The 17065-nt window shown below is 49.4% G+C and overlaps 1 protein-coding gene and 1 pseudogene across 1 annotated transcript in view; one reads left to right on the forward strand and one right to left on the reverse strand.

Moving 5' to 3' along the window:
* Positions 1–4213: 4213 nt before the first annotated feature.
* The window catches only part of PARP10 (poly(ADP-ribose) polymerase family member 10), a 35305-nt gene continuing 22453 nt past the window's right edge, over positions 4214–17065 (forward strand). The window contains 2 exon segments of the mRNA XM_046642485.1: positions 4214–4270; positions 7052–7130. Coding sequence (XP_046498441.1) covers positions 4214–4270; positions 7052–7130 — 136 coding nt within the window.
* Positions 14137–14549, reverse strand: LOC124227946 (60S ribosomal protein L28-like; annotated as a pseudogene).

Below are 17065 nucleotides of genomic sequence, written 5' to 3' on the forward strand. Positions count from 1 at the left end.
AAGTATTTTGCAGATGTGATTAACATCCACAATCAGTTGACTTTAAGGAGATTACCCTCAATCACGTGGGTAGGCTTCATCCAACCAGTTGAAGGCCTTACAAGTAGAAAACTGAGGTTTTCCAGGGAAGAAGGAATTCTGCCTCAACACTGTCCCAGAAATTCTGCCTGAATTTCCAGCCTGCTGGCCTGCTCTACAGATTTCAGGCTTGCCAGCCAGCACAGTTGTATGAGCCAATTCCTTAAAATAAATCTCTTATTATAGATGAACTCTGACTGATACACTATCTCTGTTTCCTTTTGTACTCAGTGCTTCTCTCCTCCAAAAAATATATATTGAGCACCAAGTGTGTGGCAGGCGTTGTGTTAGGAATCGGGCGTTCAGTGCTAGTCATAATCAGGCGTTGTCCCTGCCTGATGGCCTTAGGCTACACTGGGGAGCAGCTGTGAATCGAATAATCTCACGTCAACGTCCGTTACCGCTGTGAAGATTGCTCCGGGTGGTGCTGGGAGAGGTCGTAGCGGGTGGGTTAGACCCAGCCAGCGTGGGGTGGGCTCCTTGAGGAAGTGATGACTGAGACGATGTGGAGGAGGAGTGTCCCGTGCAGGGACTGGGGGGTGGTGTGCTCCACCGAAGGAACTGGACGAGGGTGGCTTGTGTGATAGAGGAGGAGAGGGGATGTACGTACTGGAGAAGGACAGAGGGCCTCGGCTGTGATAGGGCCTTGTGGCCGTGGGACTGATGTCGATCTTCATCCTAAGGGCCTTGGGAAGCCCTTGAAGGGCTTTAAGGAAGAGGGTGTGGGAATGGATTGGAGGTGAAAGAGCCACTGGGTGGAGCACAGTAAGGAGGCCACTGCAGTCATCCAAGCAAGTGACGAAGGTGGCGGAGACGTGGGCGGTGCCATGGAGGCGGAGAGAAGTGGGCAAAGTGGAGAAAAGTTTAGCGATGATGGGATGGACTGGTCTGCATGGGTGAGAGCCAGGGTAGCCTCACAGTTTCTGGTGTGGGTTCTGGAGCTGCGGGTTACACCAGCCCAGTACGGGGGAAGACCAAGTTTAGAGGGAAGATCCTGAGTCAGGTTTGGATGTGCTGATGAGATCGGGCGCCACTGAGCCCTCCAAGGACTTATGTTCGAGAGGCAGTGGTTAATGCGCTAGGTCCCAGAGGAGAACCTGCTGTGTGGGCTGGAAAGATACATTTTGGAGTCATCAGCTTCTAGATGGCAAATGAAGCTATACGAGTGGATGAAGTCACCCCGTAATCAGTAATGAATGAGAGACAATAGGCTTCAGGCCACCGTGCCTTGAAGACCAGGACAAGCCTGCAAAGGACATAGAGCAGGAACGACCACAGGGACAGGAGGAAGCCTGAGAAGGCTGAGCCGGCGCAGCCGCAGGCAGATGATAATTCAAGGCTACAACGCCATCGATTGCTCCTGAAAGGGCAGATGAGATGAAGACTGAAAAGTGTGCATCGGTGGTAGGGACTTGGACGTCTTTAGTGACTTAGTGAGGGCTGTTTGGGTGGAGTGATTTGGCTGATGCCAGAATCGTGAGTCTGAGAAGTAAGCAGGGAGGTAAAGAGGAGATGGGGGCACACACAGCTCTTCCGTGAAGTCTGGCTGTGCAGAGGATTGTGGGCGGGGCTGCAGGCTCCCCATCCCCTTCCTCCTTTTGCCAGGGCGGACTGTGACCTCTACTGCGTGGTGCCTGGTCACCACGCCTCTGCTGCCTCCAGCCTCTTCTTAGAGCTGCAGCGTGCAGTAGAGACCCCAGAGACCCCCGGAATGTTGAGCTGCAGCCTCCTGCTCCTTTCTTTGTATTCCTCTTTTCTAGGCTTCCTCTGGGCTTCCTCTTACTTCCTCTTCATTCTAATTTTCGTATCATATTTCTTGTTATTTCACGTATACAAGTGTCCTTTGGTATCCAAATCTATTGGGTTTGAGTTTGGGATAGAGAGTAGCAAAAGGTTGGAGAGCAAGGGATTCATCCAAAAATTTGTCCGCACTGATTTGGATCATGTGTTCGTGGGGCGGGAGTCTGGGGAGGGAGAGAGCGGGCCGGCCTTCGCTGTCTTCTGTCCAGCTCTTCTGTCTGAGCCCTTGGACAGTGTCACTTTGGAAGGGCCCAACAGTTCCTGACTGCAGGGAGGCGGGGCCTGCAGGAGTGACAGGAAGCTCCTGGCATCCACTCAGGGTGTGCGTTCCTCATGGGCTCATTAGGAATTCACTGCAAACAGACCTCCAGTGTCTTCCCACTTACGCTGAGTCGCATCTCCCCTCTTCTGCTCTTGGGTCACTGGCTTTTGCACAGTTTGTCCCCATTTAAATTTGCCTCATTAGATTTAGCTCAGCGTGCCAGCTGGGCGAGGCCTTCAGGAATCTTTGCTCCCGTCTTGGCATGGGATTCTTTGTAGGTTTAACAAGCTTCCTTATAAAGCTATTGTCTCAAGTTGTCAAGTTACTGAAGAACAGGACCTTTGGCCAGGAGCCGTCTGTCCACACCCACTTCCACCTCCTGTGTACACGGACAGGCTGTAGTGTCCTGCCCACAAGGGGTGTGCTGGGAGGCACCTCCTGGAAAGTAGCCATACCGCACGTGGCCGATGCACGTCCTAGCAATACCGGCCATGTGATTGCTTCCATTCTGCCTGCTATGGCCTGTTTGTAACCTCAGGGTTGGCAGGCATGTGGTCACATCCTGTTGTGACAAGGAGCTCTGGGGAAGGATTTGCCCAGTCTGCACTCCCACAGATTCAGCTGACACTTGACTGCCAGTGCCCTCCTAGACATCAGTGGTGACTCCTTTCTTCCCCTCTCCTTCACTTGAGATAGTGAAAGGGCCATGGCTAACATTTTTTGAGTGCTTACTGTATACCAGACCCTGTTGTAACAGTCCTAACACCCCCTGCCCCAGGCAGATAGTGTGAATACCACCCCTCCTCAAGGTGAGGGCACTGAGGCACAGCTGGGCTCTCTCCCAGGTCCCCACAACCAGTCCATTCCTCCTACACTTTCCGAGCTGTCGAGATTGGGGCCTGGTGCAGGCAGCCTAGTCTGTGGCCTGTTCTTCCTGCCTCATCTCTTCTGCTGTGGCCTCATCTCTTCTGCTGTGGCCTCTCTCTGCACAGCTGCCAAGGGGGGTCACCCCATTGGATGGAGGCTCTGCCCAGAGAGAAGCCTCAGGGTGATGTCCCAGGAGAGGACAAGGGCCACAGCATATTGCTCTGCATCCCAGAGCCCCAGACAAGCCCTGGCACACAGTGGGTGCTCAATAAAGTTATAAATGTGCTTTCATTCAACCATTTTTCTTTTTTGTAAGAGAATTCCCACCATGAAGCTGGAGAAGATGTGTTGGCCGGCAGTAGAAACAGGCCAGGTGCTAATTGGCCTTTGGAGTGTCTGAGGATGTGCCCCTGGGTTTCTGAGGGAGCCAGTTGTCCCTTCAATGAGTCTGGAGTGCTGTGAGAAGGCAGGTGGCCCCGGGGAGGGCAGGGGCATCTGCTCGTCTACTCGGGGCCCTGCCAGCCAGAGCCAGGAAGAGAGGCCTCAGAGGAAAGACTCTCCAGATCTTGGCTAGAGCCAGAGTCTTCTGGGAGTGTGACCTTGTCACCAGCCCCAGGGGTCAGCCAGTCAGCCCTCAGGAAGGGCTCAGGGACTAGAGGCCGGTGGGGAGGCCGGGAGGGCTCTGTCAGGCTCTGGAGCCTTGGCAACTTCTCCACGTTCTTAGTTCCTCTCTGCTTTTTGCAAAGCATGGTTTGGAGGGTAGTAAGGAGGGAGAGAGCCAGGGAGACCGGCGTGCAGGCTAGGATTGGAGAACTGTGACGGGTAGAGTGGTTGGCCCCTGGAGAGGGGCATGGGCTGAGGGCCGGGGCTGCTGGAGGCGTGTGGTTGGGTTTCTAGACCCTCAGGCTCCAAAGGCCCAACCTCAGACCCATGTCACCCCCAACCCTGACCCGCGGTTGATTCCTGCTCCTTCAGAGCTCAGCTCAGGAGCCACCCCGAGGGCCCCCCTTCAGCAGCATCAGAGTACTTACACAGCCCGCTTCCGGCTTTGTCACATGGGCCTGGGGCAGGCCTCGACCCTGTGAGTCTGCTTCTTCATCTGTCGAGTAGGGCACTCACGCTTCTTCCTCCTCCTATCCTGGTGAGCTCAGATGAAGTACGTGTGTTAAGCAGCAAGGGCAATGTCTGGCACCGAGGGAGAGCTACATGCATGTTCTCATGAGCCCGCAGGTCTTGAAAGCCTACCAAGCATCAGGTGCCATGGTGGGTCCTGGAGGACAGCGGGAACAAGCAGGCAGCCCCTGCTCTCTCTGTCTCTATTTATATGCCAGGAGCTGCCCAGCGCTGGGCAGGCTGGAAGCTGTCGGGGGACGGGAGCACCAGGCTCCCCAGCCCCCGTTCCCTGCCCGGAGGGCAGTCACAAAGTCTGGGCAGGGGAGACAGAGGGCACAGAGGTTGGGGGGCCTGGGATCTGACTGGCCTGAGTGAAGCTCCCCACACTGCCAGTTACAGCTAGCTGACGGAAGACTGCACGACCCTCTGCATGCCTCAGCTTCCTTCTCTTCAGCATGGGGTGGCCATGCTGTCTCATGGCTACTGTGAGGGCTGTGTGCTTGGTCGTTTGCTCCAGAGCAGGGGTCCACCACCATCTCTCACCAGCCCTGCTGCCACGGAGCTGACATCCTGGCAGGACGACATGCACACAATAGATACAGGGATGATAGGGTGGTGGTGCTACGTGCCATGGGGAGGAGTGATGTAGGAGGAGGGGAGAGCAGGGGGAACGTTCTTTAGTGCAGAGTGGTCGGGAGGCCCTCCCTAACAAGGCGATGCTTAGGAGGAGACTTGAAATAAGGGAGGGAACAGGAAATGAGGCCGTTTGGGGCAAAGCCTTCCAGACAGAGGGGACAGTCAGTACAAAGGCCCTGGGGCATGAGAGCAGGCTTGGTGCAGTTTTGAAGACTATCAAGGAGACCTGTGAGATGGAGTGGAATTCCACAGAGAGAGAGGGGGGATCTGAGGCAGAGAGGCAGGGGATGGGGTTTGTGGCTAAGACAGGGACTTTGGGTTTTACATCCAGTGAGATGGTAAGGCTTGGAGGGTTTTGAGTAGAGGAAGGAGACACTCTTTTCTAAAGATCTGTCCTAATTTTTAATGACCGGCTCATATGCTTATATGATCTGTGAGCCCAGGGCTGCAGGACAGTGTAGTCTCCGTTGGGTCCCTTGAGTCCACTGGCAGCACTTCAGAGGCTCTCAGTGAATCCTTGCGGAGCAAGCACGTGGACCCTGCCCGTCCTGCCCTTTCCCTTGTTCCCTCAGCCTGCGGGGAAAGTCCAGACCTCCCTGCTTGCCACGCTCGTCTCCTGCGCCCTCACAGCTCATGTGGACTTTGTGCCTTTGTGGACGCCGACCCCCCCCAGACATTTCCCTATTCCTCACATGTCTCCGAGCCGGGCGCGGTGCCCACCCCACGTGCCACGTGAGCCCCCGGCCCCAGTTCATGCCTCCCCCCTGCTCTGGGACACCTGAGCCTGACCTGGTGCCTCTGTATCAGACCCTTACTGGCCCTGCAGCCAAAGGCCGACCAGGTTCCTGAGTGGATGAGTGAGTCAGCCCTCAGCTCAGCCCTGTCGGAACAGACCCTTCGAAAGGAAGTGTCATCAGGAATCTCCTCAAACACTCAGGGAAGCAGCAGGCGATGGAGGGGCCTGATTTCAGGCTCGCATCTGGCGGGCGACGTTTAAATCCTAGCTCACCTTCTGCTGGCTGGGTGGGACTGGGAATGGGGGTTCACTGCAGGCTGGGCCAGCTCATTTGTGGAGTGGGGATAATAACACCCACCCTCGGTTTGTCTTAAGGGTCAGAGGACAGCTAAGGCTAAGTGCTGAGGTCAGTGCTGCACGTGGTGCTCCACACTGGTCATGATGACTTCTGAGACTCGAGTCTTCATCTGCCTGTGCCCAGGGCTCACGGAGGGACTGCTGCAGTGGTGTGCAGGAGCCCTACAGTTGCAAGATCGGGAGATACACACTGGGTTGTCCTGAGAAGGTCACCAAGCCAAGTGCCAGATAGTGGGATTGGCGCAGGATTAGAGCCCAACCTGCAGGTGTTGGCCAACCATCTCTGCAGCCACACAGACCTCTGCACCCTTGGCCCAGAGGCTGCCCTGGTGCCCACACCTGCACGTGAGCCCTCGGTGGAGGTCTGGGCTGTGAGCCTGGGGTCAGCTTATCCAGCCGGCTTGTCCCTTGCCTGGGCTCCAGCCAGATCTCAGTGGCAGGCTTGCCCCCTGAGGAAGTGTCACTTCTTCCCGTGACATTTTTGGCCAGCTCTGTCTGCCTGGTCCTAGGAATGCGTCTGTTCTCTTCTCCCTTCTCCAGCCAGATCAGAAGTAAAGACTTTCCCTAACCCAGTCTCCTTAGAATCTCCCATGGAGTCCTGGGTTTCTGACACAAGACCTTTCTAGATCTAAGCTCATTTGCTGGGCGGCGATGACGGACACCTGCTTAGGCCAGTCAGCACTCAGACCCCCGTGATGATCCTCTCTCTCCATCATCTTCTGACACAGCGTTTAGGCCGATGTCCCTTAGATGGGACACTTCTGATCCCAGAACCTTTCTCCAGCCTGTCTGGGTCCTTGGGCCTCAGCTTGAGGAATATTGTGCCACAGTTCTAGGATGCAGATGAGTACCCTTATCTGGGGCGGTTGGGACTCTTAGTTTATCTGATTTTGAAAAACTAGTTACAGGAGGGAATGCCCCCAAAATACAGTTTTGCTATAATACTTGTTTTGAAAATGTGAATTTGTTTCAATGTGATTGACACTTTTGGGAACAATTTGAGCATGAGGCAAATTTCGTTTGTTTATGTGCAATTTTGTCCGTGAGAAATGGTGGTGAAAACAGAAAGCAAAAACTGTGCCAGCTAAGCAGACCACAACCTGGAAATGCAGGAACTCATACACCGTGACACTGCCAGCTGCCTCAGCTGACCAAGTGTCACTGCCCCACACCCAGTGTCACACTTCTCCATCCGATTTCAGACAACCCATTTCACAATAACCCACGAGTCCCAGCCTTCCCGCACCCGCTTTCACAAACTAGCCTCAGGTCTTCTTCAAGGTAAATGCCATATTTATTGCAGTCTTTTTGAATTCTTAACCATTTAACATATATAAAACTGTGCTATCATTTTAATTAAGTTCCTGTCACTTTTTAAATGTATCACTGATGAAGTTTTTGAGTGTTGCGTCTCTAGCACCATTTTTCTCGCACGTCTTTTGGTTTTTACTGTGCTGGTCGGAGCCCACTCGACCTGCCACGTGCCTCTGGGTGATTATTTAACCTCCATGAACCAGAGTCTTCCCCCGTGAAACGGCACTCGTAATCCTGCCTCCCCCATCTGTTTATCTGTCTATTCAGCAACCAATGACTCAGGCAGGTCCCAGCTGTGTGCAGACGCATCAAAACCCTGGGCACACCGTGTGGACAGACAGGAGGGGGCCTGCTCCAGCAAAGTTGCATCAAGGGCAAGGGCTGCAAAGGCATTAGAGCAGGGTGATGGCAGAGAGGGGACAGGTGCGCAGGGAAGACTGCAGGGCCTCTGAGGGGACAGCCTGCTGAGAGCTGGGCATGAGGGGGCAGAGCAAAAGTCCTGAGGCAGGAACCAGTGTGTCGTGTGGAGGAAGAACAGAAGCCAGGGAAGAGGAGGCAGCCGTGGGGGAGGCTGGTGGTGTGCACAGGGGCCTGTACGCCGCGTGCACGCAGAGCAGGCTGGTTTGCAGGTCTGTGTGACATGGGGTACGTAAGCTCATAGGAAGTGCTCCATAGGCATCAGCTACTGTTTGGTCCTGTGCTGAGAGAGGAGGTGCTGGAACTGGGGAGAGTGGCGGAGGTGTGACGAGTGGGCAGAGTGGGTGAACAAGGCTGGCTGGCCATGCTGAGGCCCCTGAGGCATCATTGGGAGGACACCAGGCTGCCCTGCCCTGAGACTGTCCTCCCAGCCTTGGATGGTCTCAGGACAGGATGGCAAACGCCCATGAGAGGGGGCTACAAAGGAGTGTGAAGGCCCAGGGACATGTGGCATGGAGCAGGCCCTCTGCACATGGGGGAGGAAGGGCAGATCGAAGCCTTGGGGAACCTAGGAGGTGGAAGGAAAGGAAGGGGTGAGGGGGTCCCTCAGCAGGTCTGTGGACCGTGTAGGAAGGACCCAGATAGAAGTGAGATGGGAGGACACCTGGAGATTTGCACCTGGCGGGACTGGAGGAGCAGGGTGAGAGGTGTGTGGCCTTGACCTCACTGGTGGGAGGGGGAGTGCCCCAAATGATAAGATGCCTTAGCAGAAAGCTGGTCTAGTCCATTCCTGGAGCACATGGGCTAAGGGGGAGCCTTGGTTGGCATTGCTCTGGGAGCCTGCAAGTTAGGAGGTGAGCTCATTGGGGTGGAAGGAGGGTGAAATCCTGCAGGGGAAGTGCCTGCATGAGGGCCAGGAGTGGAGGAGCCGGAGAGGACACTGCACTCAGCCATGATGGCCATCGGCAGAGTAGCAAGTGAGGGCTGGGAAGGGACGAGTAAATGCCGAGACCAGCACTGAAATCGGGGAGAATGCAGCAAAAGAGGTGAGCGGGGACTTGGCAGGTGAGACCTTCCAAGGAGCACGCTGGAGGGCACTGGGTGGGCAGAGGGAGAAGGCGACGGAAGACAGACAGATAACTTGGAGATGATGTTAGAAATGGCAACTTCAAGAGGAAGTCAGACTGCGGTTTGCTCAGAAGGAGATGTCTCACTCACCAACATGGCGGGGCGAGGTGGGAGGCGCCTCCAGGCAGCTGGGTTGCTCTCCAAGGTCCCCAAGTCTCCTCTCAGACTCGGGTCTCAGTTCAATGGCCATTTATTGAGCACTGTTGTGTGTCAAGGGCTGGAGACACAAAATAAATAAGCTCACTATCTCCAGGGGACAAAGTGGCCAGAGCTATGACGGAATCACACACGGGGAGCTGTGAGCCCAGAGCGGGGCCCCTGGTCAGCCGGGGGAATGCCTTCCTGGGGATGCTCAGCTGAGTAGCATACAGAATAAGAGGCCCAGGGGAGGGCGCAAGGCTGTGGTGTGGCATTGAGTTTGAGGCAGAGGCTGGCGAGGAGAGCGGGTGGAGCTAGACCCCGGACGACCTTGACTGCGCCACCGCAGGAGCTCAGATTAGCCGCAGGCCAAGGGCAGTTCTTGGAAGGCTTGAAGCTGGGAGTGCTGTCATCAAGGTATGGTTTGTTCAAGACTGGAGGTGGACAGGCCAGTGACTCAGAGGCTCTTGCAGGGGTTCAGGTGGGAAGCAATGTGGGCCTCAACTAGGACAGTAGCGTTGGGAGTGGAAGGGAGAGTGCAAGAAGAAAACCACCATCTCTTTCATACAAGTTAAAAGCCAGATCCTGAAAGACTGGCATCAGTGAGCAAATCACCTGTGGGAGGGCTAATTCTTTCTCTTTGGGTGTCTTTTGGGTGCAGGCCTTGAGGGATCTCTCCCATTCCCACCCCTACCTCCATGTTGGACTGCCGTGTGCTCTTTAACATGCAAGGCAGTTCAATGAGGACTAGATTTATTGAGTACCACTCATGTGCCAAATGCCATACTAGGCATAGAGGTGGCAAAGGTGGCACCACACACGTTACAGAGAATTACAATGAAGTGGGACACACAGATCAACAGACAGGCAGTGACCATACAGTGCCTGAGGGCTGTGACGGGGGAGCCCAGGCAAAGGGCATCTAGCCGTGCTGGGGGGTCAGGGGAGCGCTCCAGGGGAATGACTCCTGAAGATCTAATCAGTAAGAAGGAGCCGCCAGGTTAAAGGAACGTCGGGTGGGGACAGACAGGGGAACGTGCAAAGACCCGGAGTGGAGCGAGTTTGGGACAGCTGAAGTGTGCAGAGCAGGGACGTCTGCAGAGGCATATCCCACGGGGCCTCGAGGCTGTGTCAGAGAGTGTGACTTTATCCTGGTGGAAGGAGGGGGGGGGCAGTGGGTCTCACTCAAAGGCTGCACATTTGGAAACGTGTGTGGGCTTTTTTGACTGTCACAAGGACTGTGGGGTGTTAGTACCCAAAATGCTCAGCCCGCCTGCACTGTGCTGGGCAGGCCAGCACCACATGTTCTGCCCAAATGCAAGAGTGTCCCTGCTGAGAAACATGACATCTTCAAGGCAGAGCCAACAAAGAGTATTTTAGTTTCCAAATATATTTTTTATTATCTTATTGTTAATTGTATTGCCTTGTGATCAGAGACAAGGATCATCATAATATTGTTGCAGGCAGCCGTCAGCCCTCATTTCGATTGCTGGACACTCTTCCATTCTGTGCGTGTACCACAGTTTGCATTTCCATAATCTTGTCTGTGGACATTTGGGTTGCTTATAGGTTTTTTGCCAATATGAACAATGACACTGAACATTCTTATGTATGTCTCCAGGCATACACGTGCAAAAGTTTATCTTGGACACACCAAAGAGCAGAATTCTGGGTTATAGAAATGTAAGTTTTTAACTTCACAAGATAATGCCAAATTGGTTGATTCATTAACTCGCTTACCAGCAATGTGTAAAGTAATCCTCTTCCTGTATGTCTTCTCCAACACTTCACGTTGTCAGATTGCTTAATTTTTTTCAGTTGAATGGATGTTGTCTGGTATCTCATTGTGGTCTTGATTTCATTCAGTCATTCAACAAATATTTGTTGAGTGCTTATCCTGTGCCAGGCACTGCTTTAGGACTGGATTTGCATTCCCTTGATAATTTCTGAGGTTGAACATGTTGTCACTTGCTTCATGCCCATTTACACTTACTCTTCTGTGAAATACCCATTGCAGTGTCCACCAGGGGGTCTTCTTAATCTACTAAACATCCAGCCCCACCCACAAGATGACCAAAGGCCGCCCTAGGCACCCGTCTGCTCAGAAGGGCAGGAACTATCGCTGGCCATCGGCGGACTTCCACCTTCTTTTTCTGCAGGAATAATGGAGCGATGTATGTAGCTGTCAAGGCTACATCTTGGGACGTAGCTCATAGCTGACAGCTCACATGCAAGATGAGATCCATGTCGGGCAGGGCGAGAGTCACCTTTGGCTTCCAGACTTCAGGCCTCATAGGAGCCACTATGTCTTGCGACAAGTCCATAGGCGTAGCTTCCGGGGGCCCCAAAAGGAACATGCCTCATTTCATGAGTCACTGTCCTCCAGGAAGCTCAGAGTATGGCTTCCTCTCAGACATTCATTGTTCGTTTATGGTTCCTCCCTGTCCACATGCAGCTTCCCATAGGAGTGATTGTTACATAGGCAGTGTTGCCTAGTTAACTCACTGACATTCTGCCTTTACCTGGCTACCAGGGGAACAAAGCCAGAGAGTCAACCAAAGGTCAGATTCGCAAGCAGAAGACGAAAGGGTATTGTTAACCTTTTGCCCATATTAGTTTTTTAAAAAGCAAGTTTACTGAGGTATAATACTCATGCCATAAAATGTACCCATTTTAAGTGAACGATTTGATGAGTTCTGACAAATCTACGTACCAAGTGACACAACATAGTATAGAACATTTCTGTTACCCCCCGAAATTTCCTTGTGCCTTTTCCTAGCAAGCCTCACTTCCCACCTGTGGTCCTAATAAGTTAGTCTTTTCTGGAGTTTTAATCACACAGCATATATTTTTGTGTGCCTGGTTTCTTCTGTTCAGCTTCCTGTTTTTGAGATTCATCCATGTGATTGCATTATTAGTTCGTTCCTTTTTACGGCTAAGAATTATTCCATTATATGACTATATCTCCTTTGCTTCATCCATTCACCTGTTGATGGACATTTCAGTCATTTCCATTTTTGGCTATTACAAATAAAGTTGCTGTGAACATTTGTGTATAAATCTTCAGATAAAAACCTAGGAGTGGAATTGCTGGATCATATGGTAAATATCAGTTTAACACTATAAGAAACTGCCAAGTTGTTTGCCAAAGTGTTTGTACCATTCTACTTTTCCACCAGCAGTGAATGAGAGTTCATCCCTGCCAGTATTTGCTATTGTAAGGCTTTTAATGTTAGCTATTCCAGTGAATGTAGAGTGGTATTTCGTTGTGGTTTTAATTTGCATTTTCTTGATGACTAATGATGTTGAAAACATTTGCATGTGCTTTTTGGCCATTTGTATATCTTCTTTTATGAGGTTCCTAAAATCTTTTGCCCTTTTTAAAAATTGAATGTCTTCTAATTATGAACTTGTGAAAGTACTAATATAGTCTGGATACAAATTCTTTGTCAAATACATGTATTGCAAATATTATCTCCCAGTTGTGGCTTTTAATTTCCTTCACAGTGTCTTTTGAAGAGCAAAAGCTTTTAACTTTAGCAAAGATTTTTTTAAGTCTGTGGTTTTTACATCCTATCTAAGAAATCTGCCTACTCTAGGGTCATGAAGATATTCACTTAAGTTTTTATCTCGAAGTTTTTATAATTTTAGCTTTCCATTTAGCTCTATGATCCATTTCAAGTTAATTTTTGTGTGTGATGTGAGGTAAGGGTTGAAGTCCTTTTTTTCCTCTTTAATATTGATAGCCAATTGTTCCATTACCATTTGTTTAAAGGAATATGTATAGGTCTATCTCTGGATTCTCTGTTCTGTTCCACTGATCTATATGTCTTTCCTTATGACAATATCACACTGCCTTGATTATTGTAGCTTTATAGTAAACCATTAAATCAGGTAGTGTAGGTCCTCCAACTTTGTTCTTTTTCAAAACTGTTTTGGCTTTTCTAAATCTCATGCATTTCCATATAAATTTTAAGGTTTTGGTCAATTTCTTTTTTTTTTTTAAGATTTTTTAATTTTTTCCTTTTTCTCCCCAAAGCCCCCAGGTACATAGTTGTATATTCTTCGTTGTGGGTCCTTCTAGTTGTGGCATGTGGGACGCTGCCTCAGTGTGGTTTGATGAGCAGTGCCATGTCCGCGCCCAGGATTCGAACCAACGAAACACTGGGCCGCCTGCAGCGGAGCGCGCGAACTTAACCACTCGGCCACGGGGCCAGCCCCAGGTTTTGGTCAATTTCTATAAAGAAGCCTGCTGGGATTTTGATTGGGATTGTGTTGAATTTCTACATCAATTTGGAGAGAATTGAAATCTTAACACTATTGAGTTTTCTGATCCATGAACACGGTACATCTCTCTATTTAGGTATTTTAAAATCTCTCTCAGAAATGCTTTGTAGTTTTCAGTAGACATGCATTGCACATGTTTTGTTAAATTTATCACTTGCAGAAAGAGTTAGCATAGCTGGCCTGAGACTAGTATCCTTAGAAAGATCTTCTTGCAAGGTTGGCCCTTGGTTGTCATTTGGGATGATTTCAGAAGGGTTCCCACAATCCCTAGAACTCATAAACTGATAAGAATGGCTCACTGTGCTAAACTGTTCAAACAACATGGCTTATGCTGACCTTCTGATTTCCTTCTGGGAGTCTAGAATTTTGGTACATGCTAGGCAGAGGGTGCCTATGTGACCAGCCCCCTATGAGAACCTCGAGTCTCTAATAAGCTTCCTTGATAGACAACATTTCACGCGTGTTGTCAAAACTCATCGCTCAAGGAATCAAGTCCATCCTATGTGACTCCACAGGGAGAAGACTCTTGAAAACTTGCACCTGGGTTCCCTCAAATTTTGCCCCATGAGTCTTTTCCCTTTGCTGCCTTTGCTTTATATCCTTTCTCTGTCATACATCATAGCCATGAGCAGGAGGACATGCTGAGTCCTGGGAGTCCTCCTGGTGAGTCGTCAAACCTGGGAGTGGGCTTAGGAGCCTCTGCCATAATCCCTAAGCATTTTATGATTTTTTTGATGGATATATAGTTTTAAAATTTCATGTTCCTAGCAGTACATAGTTACATGATTTTTGTTGTTGTTGACTTTGTATCCTATGACCTTGTCCAACTCATTTGTTAGTTCTAGTAGTTTTTTTGTAGATTTCTTAGGACTTTTTTATGTCATGACCATATTGTTATAAATAAACATGGCTTTTTTTCTTGCCCTATCACACTCACTAGGGCCTCCAGTACAATGTTTTTGAGAAAAGTTGGTCGATATCTTTTGCTTTGGGGGTGGTATGCTCAGGAGCTCTTGGTGGGGAGGGTCTGCGTCCTCTTCACCATCACCAGCTTCTGGCTGTGCAGTATGGCCCTGGCTCTGCGGATGGCGGCCATGCACAGATAAGGGTGGTACTTGTTGTTTCAGTCGTGTGCTGGATGCTGCTGAGAGTGGCCTGGCCATTCTTATTGATGGTGGTCTGCATGTAGGAGGTGGCCAGCTTTTGCTAGCCACATCTCCACTTCATGACCACCATGACACCTTTGCTGTTGGCTGCCGGCTCCACACCTGCCGTCTTGCAGTGAATGAGCCCAGTGGAGCAGGAGGAGTTGAGGGCCTTCAGATTGTCAGGTTCAGTGCTGCACGTCTGCATGTTCCCCTTGATCAGGGAGCTGGAGCTGTTCTGCACGACCATTCATTGCAGATGCACAGACATGACAGCAGGTACTCTCGCTGTGGTGGCTGGAAACAGAAAGGGCATCTATGTCCAAATTTCCCCTTTTTATAAGGACACAGTCACACTGGATTAGGGGCCCACTTTACTCCAGTACGATCTTATCTTAACTAATTACATGTGCAATGACTAATTTCCAAATAGGGTCACATTCTGAAGTGCTGGGGATTAGAACTTCAACATACGAATTTGGTGGTGGGAGGGGGGGACGGGACAGGACGGGACGCAATTCAACTCATAACGTTGGGCTCATAAAGTAAATTAGAGAATTTTATGAGGTCAGCATAACCTTTTTGTGTTACTTTTGGTAGATTGTGGGTTGATGTCAACTTGAAAAATAAAACAGGCAATTATTTTACCAGCAAAATGAGTTTATTCAGGAAAAAAACAAAGAATTGCAATTTGAGACCCACATTCTATAGCAAAAGCCAATGATCAAAGGAGAAGAATGTCATTTTATAGGAAAAAAGGAGGAAATTGGGAGAGGTTGTTTTGAACAAAAGTCCACAGGGGAAAAGCAAGAGTTCAGAGTGGTGACGGTTTCTCATTGGCTGAGTTGCTGGGGTAGTTGATTTCTGTTTGGGATGCAATGTACGCTTCTTCTGGTTGGTGTCTGTAATTGATGATTCTTCCTATTGATGACTTCTTTCTAGTGGGGTCTGTAATTGACTGTCTTTCTTGTAATTGACCTTGAGTGTGAGAGCTCCCCCTTCCAGCCTCCAGAATCCATTTTAAATGGGTTTCCCTTTATTAATTTTCACATTCCTCCCTTCTGATCAAGATCATTCTCTGAAAGCATCACTGATCGAGAGTCAGGATTTCTGCACTTAGTGGTCTTGTCCCTCGGTGCCGGGAAGGACCTTTCCTTCTCGTCATGATCCACGTTGGAGGGAGAGTGCATAGTGCTTGGAAACCATTTAGGCCACACTTGAGAAACCAGGAAGGTTAGGAGGGAGAACTCGCAGGCACTTCTCATTCAAAGTCTATAGTCGTCCAAGGTCATAAGCATTGGAAATCATTTCAGATTGCTGTGCTAACGTCACCTCATGAGGTACGTCATGTTTACAAAGGTTTGACAGGCAATAAAATACAAAACTTAAAGTATTTATACAAAACAGAATTGAAAGTAACATGACAAATCCAAATTGTCTGATGGTTCCAAACTAGGAGCCCAAACCTGAAGGTAACCGGCTAAATAGAGGCTTAATGGGGTGAACCAGTGAGAGGCTTCTGATTTGTTATGAAGACAAAACAGAACAGCAAATACGGTAAGAGCACACTCAAACTGAAAGAATTAACTGAGTGCATTGGGAAGACAGTGCAGGAATAAACATGAAGCAATAGCTGATGAACTCTTGCAAAAATTCAAAAAGACATATTAAAACAGTATTGTCATCTCGAAATAACTGTTTGGGAGTCAAATGCGTTATCCAGTAATACTGCCTGTAGGGTTGCAAATTCAGAGACCATGGATTTGGATAAGAGCTCAGAGACAGGTAACAGTCCAGATGAAAGAAAGACTTCTGTGAATGCTGAACTTTCTAACCCTTCAGAAAAAGAAAGCGAAAAGATTAATTTGTCGCGGGATCGTAAGGAGGCTGTTTCTGAAAGCCTATAATCGAAAGAAGAGGTTTCCCCCTTTTGTAAGGGATTGGGAAATGCAGACAAGGGCACCGTCCTTCCAGGAAGGGGAGAGAGAAAATAAAGTAAGAAACAACAGTGAGAAGAGGATATACAGGCCTGGTTTGGTCGTCTTGGGAAAGCTCTCTGCCTCAGACGTCAGCTACTTCTCCTCCTGGTCAATTTGACTTGAGGTCTCCAGTGTTTGTAAAGGACCAGATGTCAGGTGGAGCCTTCTTTAGCTGTGAGACGTGCAACCAAGGCTCAAGTCCCTGAAGATTGGCTGCCATATGGGTAGTGAGGTATAGTCCCTTCTAAGGAAATTTCAAGGGCAGTAAAGTTGGAAACATTAGTCTAGAGTATCATATCCAGACATTTAAGGAAACTAGAAGAATTTCGGATCCAGTCCAGCTCATAGGTGTAACAAAACTTTAAAGACAATTAATAGGACTAAAAAGTTTAACATCTACAAAGGTACAAACATAATTTCTCTCTCTACAATTACCCCCATTTTTATTAAAGATAATTATAGTAAAACTAATTTGTTTTTATTAAAAACTTCAGCTGATTATTTTTATAAACACAACAAAAACTGTGATTGACCATATAAGCTCCATAAGATTACTTTGCTGAAAACTTGTAAGCAAGGTACTAGGTTGCTTTTTCCAAGCAGTTCCTTAAAGTTGTCTGGTCATTTCTGAGTCTATGTACATCTTTCCTGAATATGACATTCTAGTCAAAGCCTTGGTAATGTAGCCAACATTTCCAATTGTGTCCCGTTACAAGGAGAATAGACCTGAACCCATGCAAATACATATATTGTCATGAAAAGAAAACTTAAGGGATTATGTAGAGAGAAAAAGACAAATGTTTCAACC

This window comes from Equus quagga, chromosome 16 (assembly GCF_021613505.1).
Source record: "Equus quagga isolate Etosha38 chromosome 16, UCLA_HA_Equagga_1.0, whole genome shotgun sequence".
Taxonomy (NCBI): domain Eukaryota; kingdom Metazoa; phylum Chordata; class Mammalia; order Perissodactyla; family Equidae; genus Equus; species Equus quagga.